Genomic DNA, 27455 nt, shown 5'->3' with positions numbered 1-27455 from the left:
GTATCACAATTCAGGCCTGTCTTGCAACAAACAAGGTTACAGATACAGATTGCTTCACGCTGACATAAATGTTTTCTCTATTGCCTCCCCTGGGAGGGGCCTTTACTATTTCATTCCTTTTATACTTACATTAGGATGTTCAAGTTCAAAATGTTGTCCTAATGGGGGTCTCGTGTCTTTGTTTTTCATTGTTCTGAAATGCTCGGAATACCTAGTTTTGAGTGTTCTTACTGTACTGCCTACATAAAGTTTAGTACAGATATATTCTATTGCGTACACCATAAAGTTGGAGTTACAGTTTATGAAGTCATTGATTGGGTATTTTTTGCCATTTGGTAACATTATTTCCTTTTTGCCATTATCTGCAAAGATACAGTAGTTGCAGTTACCGCATTTGTAGTTCCCCTTTAGCTTGTCTGTTGATCATCATTTTCTCTTTCCCTTGGTTTCTTTTTTGAGCACGAAGGACATAATATTTGTTTCAAACTTTTCGCTTTTCGGTATGTGATAAATGGCTTCTCATCAATGTAGTCGGTCAAATCAGTATCAAGCTTTAGTATAGACCAATTTTTTTTCAAAATTTTTCTTAAGATCATGTTGTCCAAGCTGTAAGATGTGATAAATCTTATGTTACCCCTAGTTTTCCTCTTGATTTCTTGAGGTTAGTTTTGTAGTACTTCATTTCTTGTGAGTAACTTGGTTTTGTTGTAAGCTTTCATTAATTGTTTCCCATATCCTCTTGCTTGAAATTTATGTAATTGCTGTATCCACATGTTTGATCATTTCATTTTCCTGTGTACAATTTCTTTTAATCCTCAGGAATTCTCCATACGGTATGTTTTTGATAATGTGTTACAGATGATTACTTTCAGTGTGTAAAATGCTATTTCCAGTCGTTGGTTTGGTGTATAATGTAGATTGTATTATATTGTTATCTATATAAAGTTCCAAATCTAGAAAATGAATTCGATAGGTACTCTCTTCCATCAGTTTAAGGTTGTATTGTCTTATAGTCTTGTGTTCTCCGCTTCCCAACCAGCAAGGTTTGTAGGTTTTTTTGTTAAGTCTTTGCTCCAAATTTCCTTTCCATAGAACAGGCAGTATGACCAACAGAGTTCCAGGGTTAATCCGCCTTCTGCAGCAGTTAAATGACTTAACGGGGGGGGGTGTAGCGGGAGTCTCACCCCCGTAAAAAGGCAATCTTCAACAGCGTATTGGTTCCAGAATCTTCATTTTGGTGATGCCATACCCAGAGTGATTTGTCTGCAGGAAGTGGCGAAGAAGCACTGGACGTTTGAAATTCTAGAAGAATCAACTAGTGGTAAGACCCTTACTCTAACTTGGCCCTCTATTCCTCTCTGCCTACATGAAAGGGTCTGAGTTTATTATCACAATAAAATGACAGCAAAAGGTTTTGGTCAGTTGAATTGAGGATTGCCAGGGATAACCATGTCCTAACCAGTATCTATGTTTGGGTTGATACCAGACACAATCGAGCTAGATGCTCAAAAATATCAGGAGACACGTTTTCTCAATGAATGCTCATAAGATCTGGATAGATGATATGCATAAGTAGTTTATTAAGATTTGCTGACATGAGTTTCGAACTTCAAGGTCTTTCTCAAGGCTAATCATAGCCAGTACAGTTAATGCATGTATCACCCGTGAATGTTTCATCCCAACAGTGTGTACAAAGTCCGGTGTGATAAATGTGTTGATAGCAATAATATGATGAGGTGGATGAGTGTCAATGTAAGGGAGAAGTGTGGCGAGGGTGACATGTAACAAGTAACATGTCAAGGCATACAGAGAGGGGGAGGAAGAGAAAAAGGAGAAGGAATGGATGGTGTGGCGATAGGTGGCCACTGGCAGTAGGTGGCTGTGTGGAGGATGGATGAAAGATTAGTTTTATCTTTACCAGATTATATGTAGAACCACTCGTGTGATGTCTGGAAGTAATGGAAGGGAGGCCCCAGTGGTAGTATTATGTGGGTAATACACAGATCCGGTGGAGCCTGCATTGGATGACAGGTTTGAATTACAAACTCCTACTGCACGCAGCACAGACGTGCAGCTGGGTGGGGGTGATGTGTGACGCTGGACAGCGTATCATCTTCCATACTAATGGAAATGCTTGAACATGTGTGTGTGGTGCTGTGTGCATAATCGGGTGGCAATTAGAATGGGCAGCAAGAATTGTAACTAGCCTATGATAACCATGGCGGCGGTGTGAGATACCCAACAAATTAGTGAGCTAAAGTTTACAGCGGGGCAATGGTATGATATGCAACAAGTTATGTGAGCCAAAAGTGTGCAGTGGGGGCAGATTTCCTTAACAGAATAGTTGCTCAGACTGCTTCTTCGGTTGGTCGCACTGGCTACAGTGTTGTGTCACTTTTTTGTGCGCGCATTTAAATATGGCGCAAATTAAATGGATGGGTGGGGTGGCAGGCTCGTACTGGCTGAAGTGACTGATGATGGAATTGGGTCCCAGCTGGGAGGTTTATCCGGAGTGGCTGGTGGAACGCCTGCTTGAGGTAGATGACATGGGTTGCTGGGTCCATTATATGGGTGGTGAGAAAATGTCTACAGGAAGGCTAATTTGGGCTGTGCAGGGATTGGGCTGGTCCGGGTAGGGCGAGGACTGGGGATGGAGTAAAGGGAGTGCCTTAGTTGTGATTGAGACAGTGAGTTTCTCAAGGAGATGTTTAGATGAAGTAGTGTTTGGATGGGGAAGGGACGTTGGTCATCCTGGGGTGCCCCACTGGGCAGAGGAGAAGGGTGGAGGAACCGGAGGACAAAGGTTCCTGCAGGTATGCACACAATGGTGATTCGGAGGACAGGGGGTGCCAAGGCCCCCGGAGTGAATGTGTTTAAATATAAGGAGTACTAGTGGCCCGTTAAGAGCTGTAGGACCAAGAATGCAGGATGACCATGATGGGTGCAGATATACAACCCGGTTGTTTTATACTGTGAAAATCACAATGGTGTCCAGACATTTCCGTTCCACGAGTACAGACACAAAAACTATACAACAGTGCATAAACAACAGAGTTCACAAAAATACATTACATTTGTGTTCTTTGTTGAGGCCATTGGCCAAAAGTCTGTTTGCATACAAGTCTCACTTCTTGCTGCCGAAGTCGCAGCTCTGTCACTCCCTCTGATGTTATGCGGTATGGTGTTGATTCCTGCAAAGCAGATATTTCTCTTATCGTACATCTGGTGTTGAGTTTGCTTGTGTTGAGCAAGGGGATACTTGGTGTCCTGTGAGCCCAATAAATTGGGGTATTCTCTGATCCTTGTACGTAGCTCCCTGATTATGCTGCCTATGTGTTTCAGCCCAAAGACAATCACGTACACCACAAATTCGAATCGACAGTTTATGAATTGTTTGATTATGTGTTTGAAGGTAACACCAAAGTCAATCATGTTGCTGGACTTTGCATAGGGACACATAGTGCAGGTCTCACATTTGTGAAATCCCTTAACCCTGGTGTACTCAAGCCACTTTGTGGGTGTTGTCGGTGTTGGTAACATAAATGAGGGGCTGCATGCTCTTAAGCGTGGATGTTTTAGAAGGAAAATAAAAATAGCAGTACCTCTGGGACCCATGCCTCGATCTCTGGGTCAATCCAGAGAATATGCCAATGTTTCTTGATAAATTCTTGTGGCCTATGGCTGTATTTGGTGACGAATCTGGTCATGTTATCCTCGGGACCCATGGATCTGACCTTTGGTGTCAAGAAGGTATCTGTCGATGACTTTGGTTTCACGTTCCGCTTTTCGATATGATCTCTGGTGGACATCCTCTTGGCAGGAATCTCTGTGTGAGCGTCTAGCGCAATTGTGGCTGTTCTCAACCCAGACATAGATGCTCTCAACCAAAGACAGTGGGGCACTGTCCTTTCCAGACCAATAACACGCAGCAGGACACACAAGAACTCACCTGGAAGCGCAATAGTCCCGCAGTTCCATTGTCCCAACCCGACATTTCAAAACCATGTCCTAACCAGACCTGAATGAATATATATATATTTTCCAAACGTTCTGCTGCGTAGAAAACAAGAAAGTAGAGGAGCTCTCTTCAGAGTCTGCTGAATGTACTAGCTTCAAAAAAATCAGAGTCCATCAAAATGAAAGGTCGAAATAAAATTGTATTCGTGCATCATGCACTTTAAAATCCCATGTACATAAAGAATTCCCAGGGAGAGAGATGCCGAAAATTCATATATTCATCTGCCACCAGGGTTTGGGAGCACACAATTATAGAATTTAATTTAGGTTCAGGACTGCTGATGGGTAAAGGGAGCTCCTGGCTGCAAGGACTGCAATGTCACTTTGTACTGCCATGTTGTCAAACTACAAGGTAGCTGCTCGGAGGCGCACGTAGGCAGGCCGTGCAGAGTTAAATTCTTGGACTATGCTTTTCAGCAGAGAGCATTATGATACCCGATTAACAAGACCTCACTTTCAGAGACAGATCTACCCGTCTCATCTTTTTAATAAGAAAAATAAAGCGCAGGACGTGCCCTCAGAGATCGCATTCTGTCACAGTGCCCACCTACAGTATACTTCTAGAACGATGCATGTCATAAAAAAAGAATAATTACTAGAAATTGCCTACCCAATGACCCAGAATTGGGTTCCAGTATAGTGGGCTCACTGTTTATTGCTACGCTGTTTGCGCCTCAGGATTGGTGTGGCAAGCTTAGGACATTGTTGCTCTGCAGGTGATGCACTAAATGGCGAAATGCAGAGATTTGGTCAAATCTGGCACAACGTCCTTGCATGTAGTAAGCAACATGACAACATGGAGGTCACTTGTCCAGCCAGGTTCAAAGCCCTAGCCTAAACTAACAGATGAGTGTGAGGCTGAAGCCTTGGGTGAGCCATATTAGGAGGGCATTTGACTATGCTTGCACAGAAGTATACAATCGGAGTGAAGTGAAATAATGTGGTTTGTGAACCAACAAGCTATATGGCACAAGTGTGTTCTTTTCTATGACAGGGGTTGGATTGTGCTGCATGCTTGGAAATTGTGGGGTTATCAACATAAAGGACCCTGTGGACTGTACAGAACTATAACATTGCAGTGGTTGTGTTACTCTGGTTATATCCTGAGGTGACATTATGGAGCCATCGTCCGATTTCTTTCCTTGCTAAAAATATTTATTTTAAAAAGACAAACTCGATGTTGCAAGATACGTACAAATGCACAATGAACTCTTGACGGAAGACTGCTTCAAATCGTGCACATAAGGTAAAATTGCAAGAGTGTGGTTCTTGAGCATTAAACGACTGTACATTTCATCCGAATTATAACCAATTTGAAACAGCCATTGTGAATGATTCCACCTAGTTCTAAATGTGTTCTCAATTCCTGCTGATGCTAGATCCCAGACACTTGATACGAATGCTGAAGTGGAGGTCTGCAAAACCATGCAGGGTGAGATTAATTTGGCCTGAATCGCAATCTTACCCACCATCAGAATTTTGTCACCCTCCTGTAACCGCCCATCTGCAGCAGCAGCTCCACCTTCTTTTATTCTGCTGACAAAGATGCCACTGTCGTTGGTAATGTATTGCTGGTTGCTTCCTCCAACAATGTTAAAACCCAGACCTGGAAAAAGAGAGTGTGTGACTCAGTAGTTAAAAAGGAAACATCAACGAACCAAAGCAAAACTAGCACAAAGATTACTGCACCAGGAATAAGTCTCCAAGTCTTCCCTCAGAATGCAGTCATATTACTCAGCATACAAAATCGAAGCCAGTCCAAAAAACATCTCTGAAGAGAACTGCGATCCTGCATGATGCTAAAATCGCCAATTTTATGGGTTTGACATAAATGTGTTGTTGAGACAAAATAGGCGCTATAACATAGTCAAACAATCAAGTGCTTATCAGATTATTGTAGTCATCCAAATAAATATTTATTATGTATTACAACCATCCAGACCGGAGGCGGACATTAGGCTTAACTTTCTTTACCTTCGCTCATCAGCAGCCTTTCAAAACAAACTTTTTTTCATTTTCTATGAATCCCCATAAGTCCCTTGTTCACTGTAGTCCTGTATCCGCAAAGTCCACCAATCAAGACTGTTCCTCCTATGACCCACATCCTGCTTGGGTCACTTCCTCTTTTTTTTGGATACAAACGATCACCCAACTCTTGGGAGGAAACTCACACTCCATACGACAGTAATTCCAATGGAAACTTGAATCGAGCAACGCTAACACCAGAACTTTTACTGCATACAATCCTAAATGAAAAGGAAACCAAGACGCCAGTTATCCAGCTTCACATGAAGGCACACTAATTCTTCTGGACATACCCTCTAAAGCAAGATTAAAAAAAATACACCATTAGGGTGGGGATACGCAATCAACCTCTGTTAGGTAAGATTCATATTTGTGATAAATCCTCCTGACCTGAGTCAACCCCAGAACATTTTGCTTGGACTTGGTGCTTATTTTCCCCTTGTCCCTAGGTGAAGGGAAATATTTTCCCCTCTCTTGTAGTCTTTTACTCTTTTTAGGGGTGACCTTTTTAGGTCTCTCCATAGTGTATGGTTGGAGTTATAGTTTCGTATAACTTTTGGGCTTAGGCTGGGTTGCCCCTGTGGGCTTCCCAGTTTGTCTCTTTAATGTACTTGCGTGAGCTACTGTTCCCAAGGGCTAAAGAGGGATTGTCATCCCCCTTTACATTTTGTACAGTGAGCCAGCACACCCCAACTTACGTTGAGTGATAGGGGGGATACAACGTCTCCACTTTCTTACTTACCTGGTAACATTTTTGTTACAATTGCAAGCTTGCTTGAACGGCTGGTGGCAGTGGTTTTACCTTGGTGACTTTTGAGTCTTATTACCCGGAGCCTGTTAACACCATTTCTCATGCACTTATTGTTTCTGAGTTTTCTCCTGCCATTCTAGGTGGGACCGATCTCAGTGGAAGTTTTGTCTTTGGCAGGAAACCTTTGTATTCTACTCCCAGGCTCCAGGGTGTCTGAGAAGGCATGAAGCGAGGGAGGAGTCCAAAAACTCTGCAGACCTTTGACTTTCACCTTGCCTGAAAGGAACAAAGTCTCAATGGGGGGCTGGTTGAGCTTCCTGCAACTGAATCCCATCTCAACCTCACTACAGCTGGCACCTAGACAACTAAAGTCCATTGTCTGCCTCTGAGAAAACTCATGCAATAGACTGGCGAAGGACTGCATAAGAAAAGGATTCGGTCTTGAAAGTATAACAAGTGTAAAGGTATTTATTTGCTAAAGAAGTTAGTGTGGTCACTGTAACTCTGTGAAAGAAGTTACAAAGTGTCATTAAGTTTATGCCTACGTTTGAGTTGCATTTTGCCCCTCTAAAAGTGTGTAAGTTGATTTACTTACTCCGAATAGTGTCCCATATTCTAAAAAAGTGATAATTGTTGGTACGGTTTCATCATTGCTTAACTGGATGAGTGTAAAAGCTTACCAATAGGGTTTCCCTGCCTTGAATAACATTGTGTGAATTCTTAAAGTGTGACATTGAATGTTGCTTTTCCCGGTCTGCTTTATACAGATCTAAAACAGTCTTGGGTTTATATCTACCTTTGAGTGGCTGGAAGCTCCTTTAAAAAGTATATAGGTCCTTCTCACCTTGATTAGCTGCTGCTCATGTAAACTTGTAACCGTGGATTGTGCTTCCCCGAATTGCTTGGTTGCTATTCAAAAATAGTTTCACAAAAGTTCTTTCTTACCTTAGAATCTGTATTATACACTTCTAAAAAGGTATACTGGGTATAACTAGCTATTAGTTAGAAGATACTTATATGCCAAAAGGTCACTTAATTACCTTGAAATACCTTGTGTCTGTCTTAAAGTATAATAGTATTTTGCTTTCCCCGATTTGCTTAGTGCATTCTAAAATAGTTGAGTGTTCATACTTATCATTGAGTAGCTTGAGGCCCCAGTGTATGAGTTGATTTACTAGCTCTGAACTGAGATCTTAAAAGTAATGTTGCAAGGTGTATACTTTTAACAAGGTTGGTTTATTATGTGATTTCCTAACAGAGTCACTGCAGAACGACAGGGTCTGCTACCCTTAAAATACTGTTGGTATTCTGAAAGGATACAACCTGCAGCCATTCTGAACATGTTACAATTTCGTTGTACCATGCTATAGCCCTCCCTCCTAAGATAAGCCTGGCTGCTCTGTCCATGCTATCACATTCTCAGGTGGTACAGCCTTACACTAAGAGTGGAGCTTATGTATGGTTTTATGGAGCCCTTGGTTGAACTTTAGAAAAACTGTCCTAACAACCTCTAATACATGTCAATTCATTATACTAAAACGGTATACCACCAAGTGTATCAAGGGTAGGATAATGCTCACCTCTGTGTCTTTAATAGAATTAAGACTCCTGTGAGCTGTAAGCCTGGGCAATCTTCATTCTATATCAAGACCCGAGGCAAGCATTATGTTTCTTTAAAGCTACTTATGACTGTTGCAGCAATCTCAGACACTGGCTTAAAGTAAAAGGTCTTACATTTTGTATCTGCAGACCAGTGAACTGATTTCATAATGTCCTGCAAAGACACCCCTGCTGTAAACACTCTAGAAGTCATCATGCCTCTAGCTGAATGCGCACCAAACATACTCAAATCAATACCTGCCAATTGCATGACCTCTCTGACCCGCCTAGCTATAGTGGCTGAAGCCACTCCATGATAAGGCTTCCTACGTGCTATTGGTAACTGGGCGAGTCCTGTTGGCCCGACTCTCACTGTCGCCTTCTCATAGTCTTTGATACACTGCGCTACACAGAGTTTAGGCTTATCTGGAAAATAAGAATAAGAGATTACTTTGGATGCATTCTTCGTGCGTTTAGCTATGCTGAATGCTACCCCTCTGGATAGAAAATCTTTGTCTAGCTCGAGCGCTTTCACGTCAGACCCCATTCTACAAGCCACCAAACAGAGCAGCATTGGCAACTTCTCAAGATTGTCATGGATCGGCAACTAAACGTTGTCTGGCCAGCTCAGAAATAATCAGAACACCTCCTCCACAACCCAGAGTACCGAGTATCTGGGCGCGGGAGGTTAACACAATTTTACAACACACAAGAGAAGCACTATGCCGGGTGCTCCCCTACTGATAGTCTACTGTCTCGTGCCTGACTTATATGGCCGACCTATAAAACCTGAGGGTCCTGAACACACGACTGTCCTGTGACAGATGCTAGGAAATTGAGAACTTGCACTAATGGATGTTGGCTGCACCAGCTTTCCATTTGTCCCATGCAGTGCTGTAGCTCTTAAGCGTAGAGGGGGCCCATGAATCTCTGATGAATTCAGCGGCGAGCTGCGAAATTCCTGGCAATTCCCATCTCTGCCTGAAACCCCGCACGCCAACAATTGCAGACTTCACAAGACTAATGGATGTGTCTGGCCGTCTCGGTTGAGTAGTAAGTCCAGCCTGCAAGGAATCATCCTCTGAAAATCTGAGGAAAGTTCCATCGCTACTGGAAACCAAGCTTGAGACCTCCACAACAGCACCACTATGACTACTTTCACAGCTTTCCTTCGAACATTCACAAACTATTGTCAGCAGGATGAAAGGGGGAAAGGCATAAGAGAACTCCCAGATCCAGTCGCCAACTGAAAAACCTGGGAGTTTGCACATTCAATCTGGAGGCAAAGAGATCGATGCTTGAACGGACCCACATCTGCTGCAGCTTCACAAAGACTGCTGGATGCAATCTCCAGTCGCTGGAATCTACCAGGTAGCGCGAGATCCAGTATACTACCATATTTTTCTCCCCTGGCAGGTACTCCGCCATCACTACTATGTTCTTACCTAGGCACTGTGCCAAAAGTCCTTCGCTAACTCAGCCAACATGAGTGTGCCAACAGTATTGGACTACTGAGATATTGTCCATCTTCAGCAGAACACAGCAGTTAACTGTCCCTGGGGAACGTTCGCACTGCTTAGGAGCCGGATAGCAACTCTAGACAATTTATGTGCAGCTTCAACTCTACTTCAGACCTTTTGCCCCCGGTCTCTAGATCTATGCACCTGGCGCCCCAACCAGCTCTGCTCGCATCTGACTATCACTAGTTCATTAACCAACAAGTTCATTGTGGCCCTACCCCACACACTAATGTAGGCCTAACAGCTCAATTTATCAGCCCGCGACACTGGTTGCTATTATTACCTGGTGCTCCACGAAAGGCTACAATCCCCCCCTTTTTTTGTGAGTTGCATTATTGTATTATTATCTTGGCTACCCATATACTCAAGACCACCCATACACACCACCTAACGTGAGCACAAACTCCGGTTGTAACCCTTACTTTATCTTTAGATGGATGTATTGATGTGCTATATCAGCACTGCAACTGACGCGTTAGGCCAGCTTGGCACTAATACCTTTAGAACCTACAAAACGTATGTATCTATGATCTCCTCAAATTGCTATACCAGTGTTATTTACCGCTGGCGTTTATTATTCTCAACATTAGCTACTAACTTCTCCCTATGTACTTGTATAATCTTTGTCTTTATTCAGGACATTTGTTAATTTTCTATGGTACATACACTAAAGCTCATTTAATATAGAATCGCGTTTCTGCACTGACCGACATGTTAAACATTGGTGGCTTACGGCACTCACCTCTCCTACTGGGGCTTTACTCTTAACACAACCCCACGCCCAAGTACGGGGACACTTTGTTCTGCAGTTGGTTTGCTGTTACTAAGCAACACTACAGCACATGACTGGACGAATGAACCAATTTGTAGATCAGGCGAACGGCAATGACGCCCGGAACCAGCTAACACCAAGCTGTTTCAAAACAAATGTAGATTTACATTTATTTATTGACTCACATATTTCCCTCAACTTGAAATCCCAAAATTGCAAAGCTGTAACTTGTGGGATAGCTTTTTATTGGACACTAGGTGGCAGAATTGCTCAGTGTTGCTAGGTAACTCCTGAACACTTTGGTCACATGACCAAAGTCTATTTTACTTTCTGGACTGTTATAGGCTGGTACAGCCAACACCCACATTCCGAAAGACTGCGACCGGCCCCACGGCAGTAACTGCTAGTCAGGAACGCATTGAAGCGGAAATTTGGTAAGCTTGCAATGTCCAAGTATGTGTTTTGTTACAAGGCTCTTTTAGCCCTGAACTACTTTAATAAATCAACTTTCACATTTCGGCTCCTGCCTTAATGTGAAAGCAACATGGGCTCAGGCTGATATTTACAAAATACTTTCCTTTGCTTTCTTCTTTCTCATGCTTTAGTACACTTCATGTCAAGCTGACAACTAGTCCTTCATTTTGGAAACTGGATTCAGGACATTATGCTTTATTGAAAACTCATCTCGCGATTTAAAAATACCGGGAATGGTAGGTAAGCTTTACAGCACTTTCTAATTAAACATGCGCAATTTGCTGTTATTCCCATCTTTATTAGTGACTGGTTATGACAGCAGCAGGTCGTGTCTTCTTTTCAGATTAAACACACCTTATGGACGTCCCTTTAAGATTAGAAGGAAAAACAACCAAACATTGTGCGGCTTTCTGTACACAGCTAGTACCTCGCTTTCAATTTATCAGGTACTTTTTAGTTAATAACAGTATCCTTTGGGATGTGAATATGCTCACCAAGCGGCATTGACTTAACTGTGATGATATTGTGAATCTGTATAATATTGAGAACTATTCATTCACTATATTTTTTTGTTTTCTTTTTTTCCCCTCCCCCATCCCCGTTTTTCTCCATGCCTCTGTGTTTTTGCTTTGAAATTGATGAATTTCCGATTGAATAATACCCATGTTGGTGGTTTGAATTACGGAATATGTACTATTGGTTATTTCCTTGTCGGTGATATATTCATACGCCCTGAAAACGGCCCGGTTAGGGTTGAAACACGTGTTGGCGTTTTCTGCTTTTCTGTTGAAACCCTAATGTGGATAACTTGCATGTTTAACAACATAATTTGCAACCTTTAGAGGTTCTGTTACCGTTTTCTTACACTGACACAGGTTGGCAGCACAGACAGTGAAGTTTTCCAAATCTCTTGTCACGTACTGTTTGAAGGGGGTCTCTGAGAAATTACCCTTCTGGTCCTCACTGCTGACGCATACCTCTCAATAGCTAAATATACTTTTTAGATATATACGGAAACTAGATCTACAATTGTTGTTGTGCGCACCTCCTATCACAGGATAATTTCTCAGACACTTCAACCTTATATAGGGTACAATCTCTTGAACTCAGCAAGCTGCTATGTATACAGTGGAAGATTTAGGAGTGCCAGGTGCAGTGTACTTGTTTAATAAATGTGGTGCCAACTTTGTGCTTGAACAAGGAAAGCTGCTCTAGAGGGTCAGGTCACCTCCGTATGCAGTACAATCTGTGCTACTGCTGAATCTACTGGTGCAGCGCATATTCAATATATTCCAGTTTGTGGGAGTGAATGGCATTCAATTGCAGGTGAGGCTGTGTAAAACGCTGTTCGCGTTGCAATACTAACATTATTGGCAGTCCACATTTGTGGAGCCTCCTACTCGGCTTGCGTTCCAATGCCGGCTTGAAACACCAGAAATGACGCGGACCATGTCGCTGTCGTAAAACGAGTCAAGGTCGTCACGACGAACGCCGCAGTCCCAGCTGCGTGAACCAAAGCATCCTTCGCGCTTCCTGCAGAGGCTGAAACGCCTCACTGCAATACTGGTAAGAGGCACGCGAGAGCAGGATCGGCTGCCTTAAGAGAGCATGTTTGTTCAAGGCTCCGGTCTGCGTGCTTAGAAAAGTGAAACACACATCGCATTAATACGCATGATACTACTACTACCAAAGATGCAAATCAAATCCGAATAATGCACTCTCCTAATCGGCAGCTACATAATCTATCAGCAATACAGCGACATATAAACCATATAAGATATACTGCATAAACAGTAAAATGTACAGAGCCCCCCAATCCCTCAACTTGTTTGCTGAGTGAGCAGCAAAAGAAAGAGGAAGAGACGGATCCAGGCAGGATGTGGGTCATAAAAAGAACTGATTCTTGATTGGTGGGCTTTACAGCCATCCAAAAATAATTTACCTACCTTACACCCAAAATGTATACGTTGGAGTGCTGTTAATTATTCCACAATGATCTCTATTGCCAGAAGAGCTAGCAATCAGCACTACATGCATGCAGCATACCAGACAGTTTTACTCACTAAAAGTAGGTATATACTCCAACAACAAAAACAAAGCGGCAATGGGACTGGAAGGGACCAAAAAATTTAATTCCTAAAGGATTTTCATTTTTCCTTGATAGTTATTTATTTCAGGTCATTGATAGGGTTCCAGGTCTTCCCCCAAAGGGTTAGGTCAGTCACAAAAACAAACAAAAGCAAATTGAAACAGGTAACCCTGCACAGCAATAAACATGCAGTACAAGCGCAGAAAAACAAATGAGATTCCAGGCTGTTTGTTGGACCATTTGTAGCTGCTCCACAGTATAGATAGCAAAATAAATTACAATAATGCTAGTATTTGCGACAAATAAAACACCTGTGATGACTTTGCCCAAATATTGCATCAATTTGCCACTTTATGGGCACTATTGGCATGGCTTGTCCCCCAAACGCCAGCATTTGCCCATGTAAAAACATAGGCATTATGGGGAAAACGGGTGCAAGTCAGGCCATGCACACTATTACAGTAAACATGTACATATAGTCAAGATAACTCTGTACACTGCAGTGAACTGAAGCCTTTGTTACTATGTCCATGCTATATTTAATATTTCCATTTGTAGAAGTGTGCAAATCCCATACGCATCTAGGCGCTGGTTAGAGATATAAGAGCAGTGGGTACATACAGTACATGGTTAATTGAACAGGTGGGTCTTGAGCTTGTTCCTGTGCAGAGGGTACGAAGGTTCGGATCTGAGGTAAAGTGGTAGATTGTTCAAGAGGTTGACTGCTACCACCTGGAAGCTGAACCCCCTCCCCCTTCCTGTCCCTGGCTGTTTTGCATCTGAATCTCAGGACAACTAGGCAGTGACTCTGGGTGGATCTCAGGGGTCTGACAGGCGTACATATATGGAGACTCTGGGCTAGGTATGAAGGGGCATTGTTTGACAAGCAGCAATGGGTGATGGAGAGGATTTTGAATTTAATTATTTCCCGTACCAAGTGCCAGTGAACAGATCTCCCTTCAGAGATATGTTCATACTTACTCAGGTCTTGTGCAGTACAAAGGGCATTGTTTGGGTAACTTGGAGCCTGTTTGAGTTTTTTCAGATGTACCGCAAAGCAAGGCATTGCAATAGTCCAGCTTGGATCAGACTAGGGCACGAGCAACCGTGAGGCGATTGTCAGTAGAGATGACTGGTTTGCGCGCATGTATGAGCTTCATGGCATAGGCTACTGTGGAAGTAATTTGATTGATTTGAAGGGACATGTTGACTGAGGCGTCAAGGTGGATGCACAGACTTTCCATTGAGGAGGAGACATGGATCTTGTGGCCATCGATATTGAAGCAGCGAAAGGCTGGGTCAAGTTTTGCAAGGCGGGCTGACGTGCCAACTAGAAGGAGCTCTGTTTTGTCATCATTAAAGCAGAGGTTGTGGAGGGCCATCCAGGTTTTTTTTGTAGATGTTCAGGTTAGTGGAGTCCTGGGCATGGACAACTGAGAGGGGAATAAGGATTTTGGTGTTGTCTGCGTAATTTGTGAAGGAGATTCCCAGTAAGCCAAGATGATCAAATAGAGTTTTGTGTATACATTGTGGAGGGTGGGGAGACAGGAACCTTGCGGATCCCCACACGAGTTGGAAATAGGGGGAGCAGCAGCATTACCTGTGAAGAATCTAGTGTGCAAACCATAACTTGCACACCATTAAAATATTTTCTAGGTATATTGGCTTTTTTAAGTACTACATTAGACAGGATTCTTAGATGGCAGCATCAACATCTCAAAATGAGCTGCAATGTGACAAAGGAGACTTTAAAGGATGCACATATACCAAATAAATGCATTTGATTGCTTAATATCATGTGGCAATTAGGGTTTGCAAAGTATTACATTATGCATAATGTAAAGTCTTATCTCTGCAGCAAGACTTTGTAAATATGTAAACAATTTGAGTTTAAAAGTGATTTTATGGGCTTTCATTTAAGACATGGTAGAATTCACTGACCCTTTGGGAATGGAAATGGCAAAGAATCAGGGATTACAAGGAAAGTATCCATGATGCCAATGCAAATTTTTATGCTTCCATCCCTTATGTTAATCCACACATGTGTATAAAGTTATGGAATTTTAGGCCGAATCGTTCATGCTCAAAATTACCAAAAAAGTATTAGAAGGGCCAAGCAATGTCTCACGGATTGCAGAGTTGGAGTGCTATGCTCTACACAAATTTGCTAAGAGATTTCAACTGTAGAAATGTACCATTTATTGCTAAATCGGAATTTAGCTCAAATAACTGTGGGAGGTTTTTGAACATTGTAAAACTCGCATCATAAATCTGACATGCTATCCTGAAATCCAACCAGTTGAAAGCGAGGCGGAGACTAGCCCCCCTGACCAATCCCTTAGGTTAGAGATGTGCTTAGCCATATACTTTGATGATGTCACTATGCATTATAAATAAGAGTCCCTGACAAGACTCTAGACGCACACACTTCCTGCGTCAGCGTTCCTGTTCCATTCATCCTGCTGAATCCAGATTCCAACTACAAGGCCTGAGCATTGAGGATCCTAGCCCAACAAGGCCTCAGTTCTGAAATCCCACTAAAATCCCAAATAACCAAAAGGGGAAAGTTGTGGTATTCTTTTGGGAAGCATCCTGAACCAGCCTGGCTTGCTGCCCACTAACTGCATCCAGAGGTACCTGTGCCATCCAGTGACCAGAATTACCATCCAGTGACCCGACCCTCCCAAGCTGTCTTTACCCAGCTGTCCTTTGCCAGGCGCGCTGCTGTGCAGTGACCAGAACCATTGATGGTCCAAAATCCCAAAACTAAAAGTGGACTGTAAGTATAATCCCTACCCCATAGAAATCCGTAGTCTACCTTGTCTTGCATTTGTCCTTATCCCAATCTCTAAGCCCTCCTATCCTTATCCTGGAAACTTGTTAAAACTATCAGAATTCTCTGTGTTCTTGCCCTTGATCTTCAAGCGTTAGCGCCACTTTTCTCTTCATGTCTGTCTTGCATAGATCATAAATCAATAGCGATAGTGTTTAAATCAATTAATTTTCCCTAAAGAAAAGGGGTACACTGCGTGAAGGGTTACAACCGCAGTGTAACTTTTATATTCACAGGTGGCGCTCCTCTTTTCTTAGCCATTAAATCTAGTTTAAGTAAAATTTGCCTTTCACTTATAAAACCGATTTTCTCCTTTTCATGCTATATTTTCCTGAAAACGAAACTCTCTACCTTCCAAATCTCTCGAAATTCACCAGCTACCCCCATTATTTCACTTCTGTAATATCTCTGTAATGTACCTCTGTCCCTCAGACTAAAACCCGTATCATGATTTGCAATATTTTGTCAGTTTTTTAAAGAAACTGTTTGAGTAAAATTACACGGAAATTGAAAGGAAATGTAACTTTTACACGTGTCATTTGGCTGTCATTTGTTTTTAAAACTTTCCACTCAGTTTTCAATTGTATGCTCTTGGTAATCCATTGCTGGTGATTGTTAGTGTCTTTGCATTGTTGCTTTAGTGAGAAATTGTATTCACCTTAGGAGGATTAACCGCATATTAATTATTTATTTGTCCATTTCTGAGTGTCATTTCATAACATTGCAAGGGGTTTAAAGTACGGTTTCCACTCTTATTTGGTGAGGGAAGGTTGCATTTTGATTCCTTTTTGTGGGTTGAGGGAAAATCCTAACTCGGGTGCTATCTTTCCTAAATCAAAAAGTGCTCCTTTTCCCTGGTGTTTTGCATATGTTCCACTAGAAGGTTAAACCAAGTGCATTGCCTACATTCTCATTGTAATTATCACCTCATTGGTGATTGCTGCCCCATATTAAAAATTGTATGATTTATTTTGAATTTTAAAATAAACATACATTGCATTTTACCAACCAGCCTGGTTCATGGTCCATGAACCAGATGCTGCAGATAATGCGCCTTAGAGGCACTGTGAGCCAGCTAACAAAAGTGGGATGAACCGATCGGAAGTCTCGGATGCTTCATGTCTTGATCTCCTCTGGCCTCCCCCTCTCTATTCCTCTGACCACGCCTCTCTCCTGGAACGATCACTGCCTCCTATTCTCTCATCTCTCCCTCTCCCTCTCTTCCGCCGCCCCCCCAAGCCAAAGATTGCCACCTACCTTCTCGGACATCCAGCCCATGAAGCGTGTGTCAGTTGAGGTTTTCGTTGCCACCTACTACCTCCTACCCCCCACCTAAACCCCTGGCTGACTCACACCCCGACACAGCCCTGTCCCTGCTCTACTCTATTTGTACTACTCTTGATGCTCTTGCCCTTGTCATGAGGATCCGCTTGAAGTCCAAAACTAAGTGCAATTCCTGGTACGACTCCGACCTAGCTACACTTGCACAAGATGACCTTCTCGTTGATATAATTTATCAGATTGGTTCTGAGACTTTTTCAGACATCAGCATGATACAGTGCAATGTGCACCTGGAACCGATATTTGGTTATTTTATTTATCAAATTTATTTGAGCTTTATTTTGGTAAATTGGCTAATGTTTCTTCCATACAGTGTTGTACGAAATGGGCTGAGAAGGCTCTCAGCAGAATCCTTGGGGATGTACCAATCAACTGGCTTTTCCTTTGTATGAAACTATGACATAGTGTTTATGGTACAATGTTCGACTGTGCTTCGATAAAGTTAATGAAGTTTAAATGGCAAACAAAAATGCACACATGCTGCATGCATGTCTGCATGGAGGCTCCTTTTCCACTCAATTCAATGGTTGGTGTTTTGTCCCATTTCATCGGCCAATATCTTCTGTGTTTTTATACGTTTTTTCCACATTTGATGTTTCATTCCTTTGGGTGAACATTGTTGTTACTCAAGACCTTCTGTTATTACATACTGATAATTATTTTTTTTGCATTAAAAATTGAATATCTTGAGTTTGGTGGATCACGTTTTCAGAATTGTTGAAATGCACGCAGTTCGAGCTTAAGATCTAGGTGTGTACAAACATCTTGAAAACCAAAGCCGAAAAGATATGCGTCCAAAATCCATGTTATTTTTAAATGTAGAGAAAATCCAATACAAGATAGCTTTTGTTCAATCTTCTTTATGAAACTTCACCATATGTTGCATGAATGCTCAGATGTAGCCAGATAGTGGTTTGCTATATTTGGTCAAATTTGATTAGGAGGTCAGGATTTACAACAGGGAGCTTATAAATATCCAATAAATAAAATATTGCCTTCAAATATGAAGAAGCACATGACAAAGTATGCTGCGAAGTAGACCGTGTTAAAGATGGGTCCCCACTATTGGCATCGACCTCCACGAAAAAGGAAACTCCTGCACACATTCTTCAGTGATAACTGCAGCCATTGATTCCAGTAGTACGGGTGATAAGTACAGGCGGAGAGACAACATGCCCTTGGGTTCCGTGCTTGCAAGTTTTAAAATATATTTTGTCCCGCCAACCAGGGATTTCTCAAAATAAAACATTAGAAACAGCTGATGCTTGATACATTTGAGAACACCGGCTGTTTGATCACCCAATCACATTTCAAACCATCATCATAGGGGGTTTGCAAATAAATACAGAAGACATAATGGTCACATGAAAACAAAATTTTATCAAGTACATATTCTAAACTTTCATTTTGTTAACTATATATTCCAAGTCTATGTCTGGGTACATGGGCTCCTTACTACTGCTACCGGATGGGGTGACATACAGTGAACTACACATTTGTGCTGATTGACATAGGAAAAATAGGGTCTTCAAAACTAATGTTTACCGTTGATTAGGGATTCGTTTTGCATTGGCCAACAAATCAATTTAGGGACCATGCCGAGTTTGGGATATTGCTGTTGTCCCTTAGTCACGTATGTTGTAGCCTACATTTCTCCAGTTTTGTTCTTTTGCACTGTGACCAACGTTACTTTAAAAACGTTTCCTCACTGAATTTGTAAGGTTTTAGAGCATATCAATCAGGTGGTCACTTTAACCATCACTTTTTCATTGAATTTCAGTGTTTTTCCCCACCATTGGCATAATGTATTATATCTACAGTACTCACCGAGAATGGCTAACAGCTTTGTCAAGTGGGCAGTTTTTGACTTGCCTGTGGACCTCCGCAAAGGCCCCCAAAAGTGGCCATGGTGACTGGGGGTAGAGAAATGGCTGCCTGGCAAGCAGACTAAAGTGGCCCTGTGAGGCGAATCCAGTTCAAGCCCACTGAGGAAATTTGAGGGCATACTGCCACCATTATGAACCACCTCCTCTAGGGTGTGATCGACCTCCCAATAACCTCCATCGAGAGACTGACATATTATCTGGAGGGATTCCTAGAATCACTAAAATCTGGAGCCCATACGGTGCCCCTTTAAAAAAATATCCCCCAGCAACCAACCTTATTGGCTGTCTTCATAAATGTAGCTAGTATTAAAACAAACTGCTGGAAAGATTTGCACCAAACCACAAAAGTATCATGAGACGGAAATTACACTAAACGCTTGAGAAGATTTGGTGCGAATATATCCAGCATTTAGGCTGCATATGAGAGCGAGAAAACAATAGTGCTAACAAAGCGTCTTAGCGCTCAAAACAGCACCCAGCTGGTATTGCAGCCATCCAACTAGCAAGGTGCCATTACTGGCAACGTGTGCAATGGCCGCGATAGGCATTTGCACACCTTAGAGGAAGCATCTTTGAATTTCCCACGACGCAGCACCCGATCGGCTGCTTTCTTCTACATCCGCCCACTACCCGAACAGGGAGCCGGCCTTCTGGAGAAGGGCTGTGGAAAAGGGCCTGTTGTGCCTGTCCGTGGTGGGCCGCTGGCCCCCTCACAGCAAGGAATAAGTACACACCCCGTTCCAAGCCACTTCACCTACCAGTTTCTCCTGGGAACACCCGATAGAAGACTATTATTTGCAACAACTGTTTAACTTTGACCCCTCCACTTAAACAGCAGCTGCCTCATATGTATAAGCCGCCCCCTGTATCCCTCTGACATTCGCCCCTACTTGCGCATATTCTACCATTTAATGTTGACTCTTATTCATTGTGACCTCCCAGCAGATCCTGGCACCACAGGCCAGTGCCCAGAACGTGATCTGTTCTACAACCCGCTACCGTGTACGGTAAACAATCACTTTCCCCGCCTACTTCTCCACGACTCAATTGGTCACTGTGCCCGTAATTTTAATACTGTATCCTACTAACTGTGCCAGTATTACTGCGATTCTGCTATTGTTAGCTGCATCTGAATATCGCTTTTAACCTATCACAAACCTAATGCTATGGTGCTTATGATTCAAATTGCCAATTGTGCCAGTATAATTGATTTTGCTATTGTTACCTGCATCTGAATACTGCCCTCAGCCTACCAAAGGTCTAATGCGTTGGTGCATATGATTCAAATGAATGCTTACGTGCTATGCCGCCTCACTCAGGCTCAGTTTATCATAGATGCCAACCCCTTAAGCCAGCTATCGAATAGCCTGGGACTAACGAATGCCCAGATACATTATTAGTATTGTATGGTAGGACACTACTACAAGATGCGCCTCTGACCAACCACTGGTTATACACAGCAATGCTAGGCTGGCTCCTTCAAAACTATGTGCCCTGCACAGGCAGTCACTTCCTTCACTACAGAAATGGCCTTACCAGACCAGTCTGTTATCGGCATCACCCCTTACCCTGCCACACGCCTTCCCTACCCTCACTGTCACCATTCCCACCTCTCCCAGATTATGCCCACAGTGCCAAATCCTTTGGCTCCACTCACTGCTCAAGAGCTCACCCCTACCCCTCATAACAGCTCACTCCCAGACCCAAAATACTTCAATAGAGTATTGCACCTGCCCCATACTGGCCAACACAAGACTATTGTCTGAGATCACGAACCACAACACGCCCGCAGCAATGCCATACGTCAGCCCCCAAGACACCCAAACAACCTAATCCTAAAGTTTACCGCCATAACAATACACCCAAGACACCCACAGCATGAACTACCAAACAAGTGCCCAGCGCCCCACCTTCACAGACACCCATGCCTGTAGTTGTAACAGATCAGAAGCCACCCACCAACATTAAAAGGTGCCCTCATCAACGCCCGATCCCTAGGAGCCCACACCATTGAGATACACAATCTAATCACTGAACAAAAATTGGACCTCTACTAGGAGGCACAGAATATTGGCTTCACCAAGCATCCAGACCTCTGCTAGCACTCGCCATCCCTCAAGACTACACAATTTTCAGGACCGATAGATCCCTTTCCCAATGAGGTGGTGTAACTATTATAGGTAAGACCAACCTTCCTTTAAGATCCTGTCCCATTGAAGACATCTCAAGCTATGAACTACTAGTAAAACTCGCTATAAACGAGAAAACTACAGTCAACCTTGTGGTGATCTACCGATCACCAAATACCAATAGTCATCCAGAAATAGATATACCACTGCTACTAGCCCCACACATCAAACCCAACACTAAATGCATCATTCTTAGAGACTTGAATGTAGGATTCAACGACAACCAAGACCTCAAAACAGAAGTGTTACACTCCGCACTTAAGGACATGAACTTCACACAACTAGTGAATGCTCCCACCCACATTAAAGGGAGAACATTAGATTGGATTCTCTCACTCAACACCACACTTGTTATCGAGACTCTCACCCCTAGACTGGACGGACCACCATAGCATAAATTTCACTCATCTGTAATGAACCGTGCCCCCCCAAGACCATCATAATGGACACCTACAAAGCCAGAAATATTAACAAGCTCACAGCTGATAATTTTGCCCCTATACTTAGTGTAGCGCTAGAATCTAACCCCGTCTCCAGTGACAACCCATGTACCCTTGCAGACTCATACCACAAATGTCTCACCGACACTATCAATGCAGTACCACCATTAACTACTAAAACGCGACGCACTGACAAAAGAACCTGTTTCTGGTTCAACAAAGAGTTAGTATCGCTAAGGAGAACTAAACGTGCCCTTGAACATGCCCATAAAAAAAACATCCCACTACTGAGTCAGCCAACGCCTTTCAGACTGCAAATAAAACATACAAAACAGCAAATATTACCCATAAAGCCAACGCTTACAATACTTGCATTAGCAACGCATCATCAGATTCCAAATAACTCTTCTCTATCCTCCGAGAATTGGAAAACCCCATCCCGGTCACGACCATTGCCAACTCCAGCAAATAATGGTGTACCATCATTCAAGACGCTCTAGCCGCCAAGTTTGCTCTACTACAAAACAAAATAACAGCCAAAAGACAAATATTAGCAGATAAAAATATCCCCAATAACAACCCTCCCACAAACCCTGTTGGGAATACCAACCTACTATTTCACTTCATTCCAGTCACTCAAGAACTAGCGTTAAACACTATCTCCAAGCTAAAAGCTTCTAATTGTAAAGGGGACAACGTCCCAGCAAAAGTAGTTGAATCATGTGCACTCACTCTCACCCCCATCATAACCAAATGTGTTAATGCCTCATTCAACACTAACATAGTCCCAAAAAGCATCAAAGAAGCCTGGGTCACTGCACAAAAGGAGAGAAAAAAAACACTTTGGACCCAACTGTGCCCACGACCTACCGACCTATAACCACAGTCCTGTTCCTGCTCAAAATCATAGACAGAATAGCCTACACACAAGTACAAACCAACCTAGAACAAAACCCTCTCCTTGGTACGAGACAATCTGGTTTCAGGCCCAATCACAGTACGGAAACGTCTCTCCTTGACCTGAAAACCCAAATGGATACTATTAGGGATTCTGGAAAACTCTGCATACTTCTATTGGTAGATCTCTCCGCAGCGTTTGACCTTGTGGACCATGACAAACTGTGCACCACCTTATCCAATGATTTTAATTTCTCTAAAGAGGCCAACATTTGGGTGAAATCTTTCCTAGCCGAATGCACATCTAGAGTCTCTATAGGGAAAGCAGCCGCTGCTCCATCTCAGTCCCCATCAGAGTACCCCAATGGTCGTGCCTTTCACCAACCTTCTATAATGCCTACACAAAGCTTCTCTTTTCAGCATTAGACGACATGGGTGTCATCTACACCAACTTTGCAGAGGACACCCAGATCCTCATACCGATCTTAGGGAATTATGCCCAGGACACATTGACCATCAACAAAATCTACGCCATAATCCAACATTGGATGTCCCTGAATAGCCCCTGCCTTAATGATGAGAAGACAGAGATTCTCATTGTGGGCTCCCAAACTAAAATAGGCGCCCTCCATCCATATTACTTTGGCATCGACATTGATGGCACGCTGATTCCTGTACTCAAGTGTAACGCTCACCTGATTCCCACGGAGGCGCTGGTCTAGGCAGGAAGGAGTCTGACTCGAAAAGTTATGTGCAGGACTCGATTGGCTTCTGGGGCTGAGCCTCTTCGCACTGTGCGTCGAACTCGAAGGGAGAGATTTCTGCAGATGAAAGAATATATGGGGTTAAAGATCTGGGCAATTGAGTGTCCCTCTCTCTCTCTCTCTCTCTCGTCTAAGCTTCTCCGTAGAGCCCCCAGGTAAACATGCTCACCTTAGATAGGTGAATGCTGGGCTCTCCATCTGCGTCTGGTGCAGGGTGCCGTTGCCAGTTCCTTCACTGGGTGAAACGTAGGCCTCTTAACATCAGAGGATCGCAACCGCCGTTAACAGCACGAGCGGTGAGTTTCCGGACACCTTTTAGTCCATATCGTCTTTAGGTGCGTGGACACGTAAGTATTGAACAGGGCTTCGGAATAATGCTTTGTTCTATTTGTTTTGCAGGGCTCTAGCGTTAGAAGATGGTATGAAGAGAGCCAAAGCTGGAGCCAGAGCCTTGGAAATGCGTGAGTATATGCAAGCGCTTTAACTGTCTCTTTCCTTCGCAGCTGTGAGTTTGTGCTGAAGAGGTGATGGAAAACGCCGGAGTAGTTGCAGGCGCTCTATTGTGGAGAGCGCGATGGGCGTAAGTAAATACCTGTCTAATGTCTCTTCTTTTGGCTTTCAGATGCTGGGTTGCAGTGTTGAAAACATCCGGAATTCGCGGATTGCCGGTAAGTAATAACTATGCTTTTTTCTCCACAGGCGGAGGTGCAGCGTGAAGAAATGGTCGCTGCCGATGGACCAGGTAAGGAATGCGTTGCATGTGAAGTCGTCGAGCTAACCTGTTGTTTCTTGTCTTTTACAGGCGCTGCTGAAGACTGGATACTGGAATGGTAAGTATTGTTCTTGCAGGTACAGGATCGGAAGAAGAAAAGCTGCAACAGACTCGGTGAGCGTTCTGCTGCAGATGCAGAATAACGCGAAGCACGCTTCATCAATCGGGTGTGGTTTAAATAGCCTAGGAGTGATGAGGAATCTTCCTCCACGGCCCCGCCTAGGTAAGAAAAGAGTTCCTGTTCCAGAAGAGTTCCAGTGTTGTATCCAGGGCGTGGAGCTTGCCACACCCAGGTAAGAAAATAGTTCCGGCTTACAGAGGATTCCTATGTAGCTGGTAAGTAAGCAGCATGGTCTGCTGCAGAAGTCCACCCAAGCATCTTCACACATATTATGAGCCCGGCGCTTCCAGTGCCGGGACCGATGGCTTTGATGAGCCTGGTGCCACTGGCGCCAGGACAAGGTCCAAAAGGTCCCAGTAGGGACCGGCTGTTGCCTAGGCTTAGGATTAGGGGCCTGCTTCCAAGGACGTTGGGCTGGTCCTGGCTCCTTGGAAGCAGTGATCATGACAGCACCCCCCCTCAAGGCCCCTCCTAAGCGTGTCTTCTCCGGGGGTTTTGGCTTGTCGGGGTGATTCAGATGGAATTTCTTGACCAGACGAGGTGCGTGGACATATTCTGAGGGTTCCCAAGATCTTTCCTGGGGGCCGTATCCTTTCCAATCAATCAGGTAATATAATTTAGATTTGGCGGTTTTGGAGTCTAGGATGTTCTTTACTTCAAATTCAAGTTCTCCTTCTACCAAAACAGGTTCTGGGAGTTTAGTCAATCGGGTTTCTGGTTGTACTGGTTTTAATAAGGAGACATGAAAGACTGGATGTATTTTCATATGCGCAGGTAATTCCAATTTGACAGCCACCGGATTAACTATGGCAGAGATGAGATAGGGTCCAAGGTATCTTGGGATGAAGGTGCGGGGTCCTTTTATAGGCAGGTGCTTAGTGGATAACCAGACCTGGTCTCCTACTGCGTAGTGAGGGGCCTCTTTATGGTGTCGATCTGCTCCTTTTTTGAATTGAGCTTTAGCTCTTTGCAGATGGGCAGTGGCTTCCTTAAAAGCACGAGTGATCTCCGAGTGCAAGTAATCCACAGCAGGTGTTTCGAATTCTTGGGGAGGATCCAGGTTAGAGGTTCTAGGATGGTGTCCGCATAATAGGAAGAAGGGAGTCTTCCCGGTTCCAGAATGAGTCGAATTGTTGTAAGCGTATTCAGCGATCCAAAGAATATCCTTCCAAGGGTTTTCAGTTTATTGGAGCATGCAACGTAGATATTGCTCTAAAGTCTGATTTGTCCTCTCGGTTTGTCCGTCAGTTTGGGGATGGTGACTGGTTGAAAGTCTTACATCAATTTGGGCTAGACAACAGCAACTTCGCCAAAAGTGGGAGATGAATTGACTTCCCCTATCGGAGACCAAAACCGAGGGAAAACCGTGTAACCGAACGATGTTTTCTAAGAATTCTCGGGCCAATACTGAAGCTGAAGGTAGGCCCTTCAGGGGAATGAAGTGAGCCATCTTGGAGAATAGATCCACGACTACTAAAATGGTATTATACCCTGAGCATGGAGGTAAGTCGTGATGAAATCCATGGACAGGGTATGCAATGGACAGGGAGGGATGTCTAATGGGTGTAATAGGCCGGCTGGTTTCTCCTTCTGACTTTTATTCTGGGCACACACACCGCAGGAGATTACAAAGTCTCTAATATCCTTCTTCCATGATGGCCACCAGAAATGTCTTTTGATCTTTTCCATGGTTTTGGTAATGCCAGGGTGACCCTCCATTAGAGAGTCGTGATAACAGGAGATTACTTGTTTTTGTATTTTCTCACAGGGCAAGTACAATCGTCCTCGGAAATATGGTGGGTCTTGATCCACTGAGAATTCTTTTCCCTTTAATTGCCAGTCCTGCAAATCGGCCGGATTTAGGAGTGATTTGACTGTAGTCTTGATGTCTTCAAAGGATTGAGCGCTGACCAAACCCAAAATCCTTTGTTCTGGGATTATGGGTATTGGTTCTGGATTGGTCAAATGTTCATCTACTCCCATCCGGGAGAGAGCATCTGCTTTTCCGTTTTTACTGCCTGGTCGATAAGTAATTATAAAGTCAAACTCAGCCAGAAACAGAGCCCAGCGAAGCTGTCTGGAAGACTGAGCTTTGGCTGTCTTCAGATATTGTAAATTGCGGTGATCAGTCATTACGGTGACTGTGTGTCTGGCTCCCAAAAGATAATGCCGCCAGGCTTTAAAGGCCGATCTGATGGCTAAAAGTTCCTCGTCTGTAATTGAATAGTTGATCTCGGGAGCCAAGAATTTGCGCGACCAAAAGGCTACAGGATGTAATTGGTGCGTGACCGGATCTCTTTGTGATAAAACTGCCCCCATAGCAAGACTAGAAGCATCCGTTTCCACGATGTAGGGGAGTTCTGGGCGAGGAAGTTTTAGAACAGGTGCAGAAATGAATTTAGCTTTTAAGTCCTGAAAAGCTTGTTCTGCTTCAGTAGACCACTCAAAACGTTTGTTCTTTAAACAGAGCGGTGATGGGCTGGACTATCCGAGAGAATTCAGGAATGAATCTGCGGTAAAAGTTAGCGAAGCCTAACATGCTTTGAACTCCTTTTACAGAGGTTGGTGATGGCCACTTAATGATTGCATCGACTTTCTTTGAATCCATATGGACTCCGTCAGGTGACAATATGAATCCCAGGAACTCAACTTCAGTTACGTTGAAAACGCATTTTTCAAGCTTAGCAAAAAGGTTATGTTGACGCAATCTCTCGAGAACCTCTTTGACGTGTCTCTGGTGTTCCTCTTCAGATGATGAATAGACGAGGATGTCATCAATGTAGACAACAAAACACACATCTCTGAGTTCCCTAAGGACATCGTTCATAAAATACTGAAAAGCGGCAGGAGCGTTACAAAGTACAAAGGGCATCACTTGATATTCGAACAGCCCATACTTGGTGCGGAATGCCATCTTCCATTCATCGCCCTCTTTTATTCGTACCAAGTGGTAGGCTCCTCTGAG

The 27455-nt window shown here is 43.5% G+C and overlaps 1 protein-coding gene across 2 annotated transcripts in view; it reads right to left on the bottom strand.

Annotated features, from left to right (window-relative positions):
- The window catches only part of SYNJ2BP (synaptojanin 2 binding protein), a 250113-nt gene that overhangs the window by 199019 nt on the left and 23639 nt on the right, over positions 1-27455 (bottom strand). For both annotated transcript variants that reach the window (XM_069638866.1, XM_069638868.1), the window contains exon 2: positions 5487-5623. In XM_069638866.1, the coding sequence (XP_069494967.1) occupies positions 5487-5623 (137 nt within the window). The remainder of the gene's footprint in view (positions 1-5486; positions 5624-27455) is intronic.

This window comes from Ambystoma mexicanum, chromosome 14 (genome assembly GCF_040938575.1).
Source record: "Ambystoma mexicanum isolate Mex_15411 chromosome 14, UKY_AmexF1_1, whole genome shotgun sequence".
NCBI lineage: Eukaryota > Metazoa > Chordata > Amphibia > Caudata > Ambystomatidae > Ambystoma > Ambystoma mexicanum.
This window is presented reverse-complemented; position numbering and strand designations above follow the sequence as displayed.